The 8970-nt window shown below is 47.4% G+C and overlaps 1 protein-coding gene across 2 annotated transcripts; it reads right to left on the reverse strand.

Moving 5' to 3' along the window:
• Nucleotides 1-24: 24 nt before the first annotated feature.
• Nucleotides 25-8963, reverse strand: RHBDD2 (rhomboid domain containing 2). Of its 2 annotated transcripts, none has more exons than XM_010721762.3 (4): nucleotides 8696-8963; nucleotides 7434-7835; nucleotides 6931-7081; nucleotides 25-1135 (listed from the first exon to the last, which is right to left on the reverse strand). In XM_010721762.3, the coding sequence occupies exons 1-4, from the start codon at nucleotides 8928-8930 to the stop codon at nucleotides 937-939; spliced, it is 987 nt and encodes a 328-aa protein (XP_010720064.1). In that variant the 5' UTR covers nucleotides 8931-8963; the 3' UTR covers nucleotides 25-936. The 2 variants fall into 2 exon arrangements, with proteins under 2 accessions (XP_010720064.1, XP_010720063.1); XM_010721761.3 differs by lacking the exon at nucleotides 25-1135 and adding an exon at nucleotides 2469-4891.
• Nucleotides 8964-8970: the final 7 nt, after the last annotated feature.

Genomic DNA, 8970 nt, shown 5'->3' on the forward strand with positions numbered 1-8970 from the left:
GACACCCCTCACCGCCTCTCCCCTCTCCCCCCGAGGTTGGTACGGTCCCAGCGCGCCTCTTGCTGGGGAAGCCTTAAAGGGACAGGGTGAGCGGCTCAAAGGTCACGGGGTGGTCCGAGGTCGAAGGAAGGATGGGGGTCGGCGCGGCAGGCACGGTGCACAGGGACAGCGGTACAGACATACAGACTTGTATAGACATACAGACATATGGACATGTAGGCATCTGGCCATATAGCCATGGATATAGGGACACTGACACATGGTGATAGAGATACAGATAGACATAGCTAGGATGGGGATACAGAGATACATACAGGCACAGAAACAGGCATACAGATATACAGACGCATAGACAGACAGACAGATGTAGACATACACAGGCATATAAGCAGACGTATACATAGACACACAGATGCACAGACAGGCAGATACGGGTGCACAGATTTAACGTGCAATTTAACCACAAACTATGCTTTTAGCCCTTTGCCAAAGCCCATCCTGCTGACAGCAGCATTGCACAAGAAACGTCCCTGGCAGGAGAGATTTCACAACCTGACCCCCAAGACCTGGCTGTAGCACCACTGCTGCTCTGCTCTTTCTGTAAAGCTGCACCACAGCCACAAACACAGCTGGGCTGAGGGCCCCAAAGCAAGGATGCACGAGAGGCACAGAGTGGCCCTAGGGGGACTTTGCTCCTGCAAAGCACAAAGAGCCCCCACTGGAGCATGACAACAGCAGTCACGGTGGTGCCTTTCACACCCCATAGCACCCATGAACCAGCCAAAGGTTAGGGCACGACGTTCAGTCTCTCTCCTCCGCAAAACCCAGCTGGCACTGCCCAGCTCCTCCTGGCTCTCCTCCCCCGGCTGCAAGAGGTGCAGGCAGCATCGAGTCCATGGTCCCACTGCTATCACCACGTTGACACTCACACCAGAGTCAATAACGCCCACGGAAAAGGCACAAAGTCCATATGGGTGAGCAGGGGGCACCCGAGGGGTCAGAAGAGGTGCAGGGAGAGGCACTGACCTGACAAGACCGTTTCCAGCTGAGCAGAGAGCATACGCGGGCACACCTAGCATGGTCACGCAGGCCTGGATAACTGCACACATAGGCTTTGCCAGAGAGAAATGAGCAACTGGAAAGCACAGAAATAAGAGGAATATTGACCCATTTGCATGGTGACAGACAGTGATCTCACCAACTCAGCTGGCTTGTGCTCTTTCAGTCTGGAGTCATTTGTGCCCTGCTTCCAGGACAGAATCAATCCTGATCTTTGAAGAAGTGCCAGCTGTACTGGGAATGCACTGGAGGTACAGAAGAAAAAACCTTTGGAGACAGTATGTTCTCTAGGACAGCCTGGAGTTTTATTGATTTTTTTGTCACTATTTCCCCCCCCCTTTTTTTTCTTTTTAAGAATAACTTCAATTCTTTATCTTCCCTCCAAGGAAGGGAGCTGGTACTGCAATGTGATCCATAGCACTGCTGTGAGCTCAGACAATTGCCAAGGCCGGATGAGCAGATGATTTCTGCCTCCCTTTCCCAAGTTTCAATTCCTTCTTTCAGCCTTCAGACACAACTGCACATCCCATCCTGTCCCTCTCTCTCCATTCCCCTTTGAACCCACTGCCAGCCCTAAGGAGCTGGGACTTGGTTGAACTCCACTGCTGGAAAAGCAGTAGGTCGTCCTCTGATTTATACGACAGCGTTTAACCGTCACAGCTGCCCTCAGGAAAGGCAGGGAACAGACTGTTAGAAATCATCCGTATCTTTCGAAATGTCTGTCTGAAGGCCACTGAACATTTCAAATGCCATGTGGGCACCAGGGCAGTTGCACAGTTGGACTCAGAGCAGCCCCAGGGTCACAGTGGTAGTTGCAGCGATCAGAGACCAAGTGACATGCCAAGATCCTCAGGAAGCTGACAGCAGAGCTGGAGCCAGAAGGAAAAAAACCCAAATTGGGGTTTTGCCCCCATTCTTCTAGGATGTCCCTCCCACGAAGCTGCAGTGGGCACCTGTACCCAGCACAGAGGGGTTAAGGGCAGGTCCCTGCTGCCTCCTGCATGGGCAGAGGCCCACCTTCATTCCTGCAAGGAGATCTTCTGTCTTCTCCCCTCACCTATCAGACAGGGCTGTTCTTGCTGCTTGCAGTGACAAAGCACTGACTCTTGGAAGCCAACATTTACTTCTTACCACTTAATGCATGCCATGAAACTACTCACTGGAAACCATGCCATCCTTTTGATGGTTCTGCAACTGCTAAGAGTTGAAACAGATCAACTGTTAAAAGTCAGCAAATAAAAATAACCAGTTTCCATGCCCACAAGCATTTTCCATTTACTCTTCTCCAACATGTGTCCTCTGTCACCAGCCTATCACACAGACTGCACCCAGCTGTCCCCATGGGACTGAGACCACCATCCAGAGGCTCCAGCTCTCCCCACTTGAAAGCAAACCAGGACATGTGGCAGTTTGTCTTCCAGATTGCATTTCAAGCTTTCAGTTTGATTATACACAACGTTTACCATTGCAAACAGTCCCCATCACTCTAGTGTATTTTCTGCACAATGCTAAAATTCACAAGATCTCATCTTATGTAGATCTCATGAGGAGGAAAATCAAGGCACTAGAGTGGAATATCAACATTTCAATGATTATCTCTAGCAGTCCTTTCCTGGTATTGAAAACATCCTTTTAACTTCTAAACAAGAGCCTCATCCTGTTCGTGCTGCACACAAAACACTTAACAATGAAATTGTTGTTAGCAGTTCAGGAAAAATGGGACTGTGAAACCAAGTCCATCCGTCAACTCAGGGAGGGGTGAAACAATCAGGAGTGGGATGGAGCTGGCTACCAACTCCAGGCATCCTACCATAAGCCTGTTCCCAAATTATTTTATCTTCCTTCTGAAAGCCTCTGTCCCACCTCTGTCTTTGCAAGCAGCTCCTTACTATCATGAATCTGAGCTTCAAGCCCTCTCTCTTCACTTCAGCCTTCCCCCAAAGCAAGTCCTTGTGAAGCCACGCATGCCTGTGGCAGTTTTCTCAGAAGAGCTGCTGGAAAAGTGGCTGTACAGCAACAGGCGGCTTCTTCAGACACTGAAGAGGAGGAAAGGTGAGAGAGAGGCATATACAAGCTTTGGCACATGCATCAGCAATGCTGTTTCCAACCCTGGCTCCCTGATACACAGGAAGAGCCCCTACTATTGTAGGGGACAGGCTAGGCATGTTCAAAACATTTCCAAGGGCAGAAATGTCTGTGTTTCATATAACTTTTTTTTGGGGGAGGGGGGAAGAAAACTTTAAGTAATGAGTCAACTGCAATAGCTGAGATCCTGCTTGATTCACAATCACAGAAACAGAAGATTCCTCCTAGGCATGGCACAGTAAAGCCACCACAAAGTGGGAAATAAAGCTCTGGCTCTCCGAGTGCTACCACCTAAAATAAACACTTCTGCTACTACCACAGTCACCAAACAGTGCACTCTGCTCTGAATCCTATGCTGAAAACTCCTCTTTTCCAAATACCTTTCCACTACCTCTAAAGAAAACCCAGAGTGATTGTGCTAATATTGCTGGGCGACACACTAAAAGATGAAAAACATGAACACCCCCAATGGGACAGCTACATTCCAGGTAATTCTTATAACCCACTTTTAAAGTCCCTCTCAGCTTCTTGGATTTACGCATATTTGCTGCACAAATGGCCAAAATCCCTTACTAAAGACTCTTCCACTACTTCTTATGCATTCAAGGCTGCCTTGCTGACAGGTGCAGGGGTGACCCAGCTGTATACGTCCCTGTTCATTGCAGGGGAGTTGGACTGCATGACCATTAGGGATTCCTTCAACTGAAATGATGATTAGTGCTAGGAAGGCTGAGCTAGTGTGGAGCTATCAGAAATAACAATGCGTTGTTGAGTGCACAGACTGCACTTCAATATTTAAGAGATGTTAACTCTTAACTCTTAACACTACTGAAACAGACTTCTTCACTCAAATGCTAACTTATAAACTAAGGCTCAAATGCTTCCACCTTCTTTTGTGTCCTAACTACATCATACATGTAAACAAGATAGGAAGCTAAGAGCCTTGACATAGATGGGTTGTATCCTTATCTCTGCAGCTTGGCTCAATCTCAGATTAGTCCAGTGTTTTGACTATTAGCTTCCATCTTACCTTGAATTGGAGGACAGAGGTTCTGTATCTGTAGTTATCGTGTGGAGAAAGAAGTAGTGCTAAACACTACTATAAGAAAAGTATTCAATAGAATTAGTAATGTGGAGAGGCAGTCCAGTCTCCTTCCCTCCACAATGCTAAAAGAAGTATCAAAATTAAAAGGAAATAGAATTAAAGTAATCCATTTAGGTAGTCACCTCAGAGACAGCAACAGTGCCAGCAATTGCTGCTCTGTGAGCATCACACCATCTTCCCTGCTGCTGCAATTCCTGCTGCTTTCTGGGGGATCAGTACACCTGAACTTTTGAAAATTCAGCTGGAACAGGAGCTGCTGAGCCTGCTGGATCCCCTGATGCTTGCCGAACCCCAGCCAGGAGGTCCAGGCCGACAGGTGCCTGTGGACCAGTCAGGCACACACGCTGTGGCACAGAGAACTTGCTTGTCTGGGAGCACTGTCCAGGCAAGGATCCAGTGTGGGACTGAATGTAGCACTCTGCAGAGGCACCTCTGGCCTGGTAGGGGGAAGAAACAAGGCTGTATCTTGCATAGCTGTGCTGAGGTCCCACGTGTCCCAAAGCATGGCCAAATCCTGGCGTGCAGCTGTCCTGAAACCCCTGGCTCTGAACACCAGGGTGCTGCATCTGGGAGGCTGGAAGAGCCGAAGGTGAAGAGCAGTAGTAGCTTTGAGTGGGGTATGTGCCAGGCAGCGGGGTAATCCTGGACAGAAGAAAACAGAAGGCTATACTGTGTTCAAAACTGTCACTGCCCAATTAGTGCTGGAAGTGCCCTGGGGGTTGATTTCCTCCTGACCGGTGCTCAGAAAGGTCACAGCAATTCATCAGAGATTCTCTATTACAAGTAGCATTTGAGTAAAAATAGGTTTACTAATTACCCAGGACAGATATGCTTACACCAAGCCCACTCTAATTCCACACCCACAGAACGAGGAGGGTTTTAGTCTTAAGTCTCTTCATGCAAGAAACATGCAAGAAACATGCCAGCCAAACCACAAAATGCTTTTACAATTTCCATAGGCATCCTCTGCCTTCCACTGAACCTAAGTTATTAATCAGGAGAAGTCACAGCTGCCAAGAGTTATTTATCAAGAAGGCCTCTGGTAGAAGTAGCAGCCCTGGGTAGAGAGCAAAAGAGGAGGAGGAGAGAGAGTTGCAAATAAAATGAATCATTCAGAAGCAAGGTCTATAAACAGCCCTTGCCAGCAGAAGGCATGACTCATCTCACCAAAACACACCAAGTGAAAATCTCACCCAGAAGCCAAAGCCTTGGGAACTTCCAGAGTACTGCTCAGACCATGCACATCGCTAAGATGAGTGCAGAGAATCAAGACAATATTCACAAAGACCACGTGAGTACCAGGAAAAATGAGAAACTGGCTCATGCTGGGGTTTGGGGATTTATTTCCCCTATACTTCATTTGTGGCCATAAGCCTGATGGAAAAGAGTAAACCTCCCAGAAATGCCTCCTGTCTGATGGCAAGTTGGTGTTTTATTATTAAAAAAAAAAAAAAAGAACAAAACAAAGAAACACACATATAGAGTTCATATTTAGGTATAAGTATCAAAATAGCAATTAATTAAGCTCCAGAAACAAGTATAGAACTTGTGCCTCAGATACAAAGACATGCAAATTTAGCTGCAGAAATGGAAACATCCTAGAAACACCTTCCCACACCCTGCTTGATAATCAAATGTTTATGCAAATACCTTTGAGCCAGAACAGTCTGTGTCATCTCACCTAAAGAAAGCAGGTTTAGGCAGAGCTGTGCACAACAGCAGAAGCATTAGGCTGATGTAGATACAGGCTCAGCATATGGTGAGAAACTCCCTCCTCCCTAAAGCAGTACTAAAACAGAGAGAGTCAACATGCTCCTTGATTTGCCTGCAAGCACTCCTGCGGAGTTTGATTGCATCTGGGCACATTCTTCCTACCAGCAAGGTTTTGTTTCATGGTTTTCCCTCAGGTGAGGGGAAATGTAAACAACTGGAAATGCTTCCAGTTCAAAAGAATGGTTTACAATAAGCTGATGGCTTAAACAAAATGTGCAACTTAACCCGTAGCAGACTTAATGTGCAACTTAACCCTGTCTCTGTGAAACTGAAATGACATCGCAGGGTAGGGAAAAATTTGATCTCAACTTCTGAGGTTTTTTTTAGAATTTGCATGAGTTCTCATTGCTTGTGACACAATCATTCCTGAATGTCAGCTCCAGTGCTATGGTTCCTTTTATTAAATCAACTTTGCCCCAATACAGAAAACATGCATTGAAAGGTCTACTAAAATAACTTTAATTTATAATGTGCTGCTCCTACGTAGGTTTGGATATGACAAACGTCCCAACATTCCTGGGAGGTGAAGCTGTGCAAAGACTAACAAAGATCACATCCCAGAGAGCAATTCAGCCAGAAACAAGCACCAGAAGTCCTGTTATGACAGAACTACACAGCGTATCTTTCATCTCAGTGGAGCTGCAATACATTTAACATGTGTACACAGCACCGTTGCAGCAGATGAGTTTCACCTCGACTCAGTTTCCAGTGAAAGAGCAAATTGAGTTAATGTGTGATGATGTATTAATCACAGCAATATCACCAGCAACATCAATATCCCAAATTCCTGTTCTTAACATCCCATACAGGAACATGACAAGCACAATAATGTTTTTAAAGGTGATTTAATGCCATCTCATGCCTCAAAAATCTCCCACAAGATATTTCATAGGAGCTCCAGTACTTACTTGCTGCTCTCAGTGGCTCTTCTCTCAGCTGAGGACCCCGGGATGTATTTTAGCCCTGGTATTTTCTTTAGCACACTGAAAGGGAACCTCTGATCCAGCTTAGAGGCCACCGACTCTGGAAGATCCAAGCAGAAACAGTAGCCAAGACCATCTGCAGTCAGCAGCACGTTAAGGAGGATAACTGACAAAATGCACTCATTTCTTGCACTGCAACACACCATCCCCTCCAGGCTACAAACTAGTTTCCCTGGAGAATTCTTCTGGTTCTAGCTAAATCAACTTTTAGCGTCATCCTTTCAGACCATCACCATCTTCTCTGTATGCCTGAAAGCCACAGTAGAAGCATGGGATGAGAAAGAAATGCAGAACTGAGTGTGATGAGAAAAAGAGCCCAGGAAATCTCATAAAGTCAATGCATCTTGACCACAAGAACTGCACCACACTCTCTCCTCATGAAGCAACAATCCTACACTAGTTTAGGGCTACATGTTCAGAAAGGATACAGGCTTTCCCTACTAGGAGCCCACACAGGTTGCTCAGGAGAGAAGAGTGGGGAATAAACCACACCACAAAGAGCAGAAACCATGGCACCAGCATCACTGGAACTCTAAATCCAAAGAAGAGAGCCCGCTTCATTCGTGAGCGGGTAGTTGAGACACTCAGTGTAGCAAAAGCTAAAGGCATGAATCCTTTGGCATCTTCCACTTCTGACACCCTCGAGACAACAGTTTCAAGTAAGAGGTACAGGAGGCCGGTCAGGATGGCAAACACAATGGTGAAGAAGCAGTGCTTCACAGTGCCAACTTTCTTCTCAAAGCTGCCAGCAAAATACCAGATGACAATGGCACCACAGGTCAAGGATATCAGGTCTTCATAGACAAAGATGTAGGTAACTAGCCTGTGAACTGAGCATGCCAGCATGTTAGAAAGGCAGAGACAGCCATGAATTTGTTCTAACCCACTACAATTACAAGTTTAAGCAGAGGGAGACAGCCTAGAAGATTCATCAACTTTTTTTTTTTTTTTTAATGTATCCTGTTGCAGAAGAGAGGGAATTTGAGGCCTTTAAAACCACGAGTAAGGAATCAAAGATGGCTAAAACAAAAGCTATCTTGGGTACTGCAGGCAGATGGACTGACTTGCTGCTTGCTGGGATGGTGCCTGGAAAAAAGCAATAGCTTCTATAGTAAATATCAGCCTTGTTAGAAGGCAGAAGGCATAAAAATGACTGCTACAGTTTAACTCTGACTTTGCTCTCTTGCTTTAGCTACTGCAGTAAAAATAAAACCACTTCTTAAACAGTCAGCAGAGAGATTTCTCTCATAAGTAAAAATGTTTGGAGATTATCAGCTGGTAGCAACACTCTGAAGCCCTCTGGTTAGCAGTTCTGGGCATGCCAAGCAGCTCCCAAAGCCCTCCTGCCAACTGCAGGGTAAACACAGGAGAGAGCATCGCTTGGCACAACCTGACAGCCCCAGGCAGGCAGTGATTTCACCATCAATTCAGCACACTACACTGCTGGAAGGAACACTGCAGCAAGCTGAGGAAGTAATGATCAACTCCTTCAGGAAATAGCACAGGGAGAGAAGAGAGCATCCAACTAAGCTCTTAGCAGCGTGCCCCCACTGTGCACTACGCCCACAGCCACAGAGAAGCACAGGGAACTGGAAGAGGAGCCCTGCGGGGCTGTGAGGGCCCGGCGGCGCGGCACGGCAGAAGGTACCGCGGAGGAAGGCCGCACGGGCTGGGTGTAGGCACTGCTCACCTTCCCCGGCTCGCAGGGCGGCGGGCCGCAAGGCACCGGGGTGGGCGGCGAGGGAACCCCGCAGCAGGCCGGGGCCGGAGGCGCCAAGCGACAGCAGGAGCGTGAGAGTGCCGCCAGCCACAGGACGGCCGCACCCCGCCGCCATGCTGTCGCGCGCCGCCTCACTTCCGGCCGCCGCCGGAAGGCCTTCACCGTTGCCATGGCGACGCGAGGTGCTGCAGGACCCCGTTACCATGGCGACTGTCTTTTTTTTAAATACCCTTTATACTTTTTTT

The sequence above is a fragment of the Meleagris gallopavo genome, chromosome 21 (assembly GCF_000146605.3).
Source record: "Meleagris gallopavo isolate NT-WF06-2002-E0010 breed Aviagen turkey brand Nicholas breeding stock chromosome 21, Turkey_5.1, whole genome shotgun sequence".
Taxonomy (NCBI): Eukaryota; Metazoa; Chordata; class Aves; order Galliformes; family Phasianidae; genus Meleagris; species Meleagris gallopavo.

Coding starts and splice junctions, on each gene's coding strand:
- RHBDD2 (XM_010721761.3), bottom strand. CDS start 8,930: ATGGTAACGGGGTCCTGCAGCACCTCGCGTCGCCATGGCAACGGTGAA. Junction 7,836..8,695: donor CGCCCTGCGAGCCGGGGAAG/GTGAGCAGTGCC, acceptor TGGCATGCTCAG/TTCACAGGCTAGTTACCTAC. Junction 7,082..7,433: donor GCTCCTAGTAGGGAAAGCCT/GTATCCTTTCTG, acceptor TGCTGACTGCAG/ATGGTCTTGGCTACTGTTTC.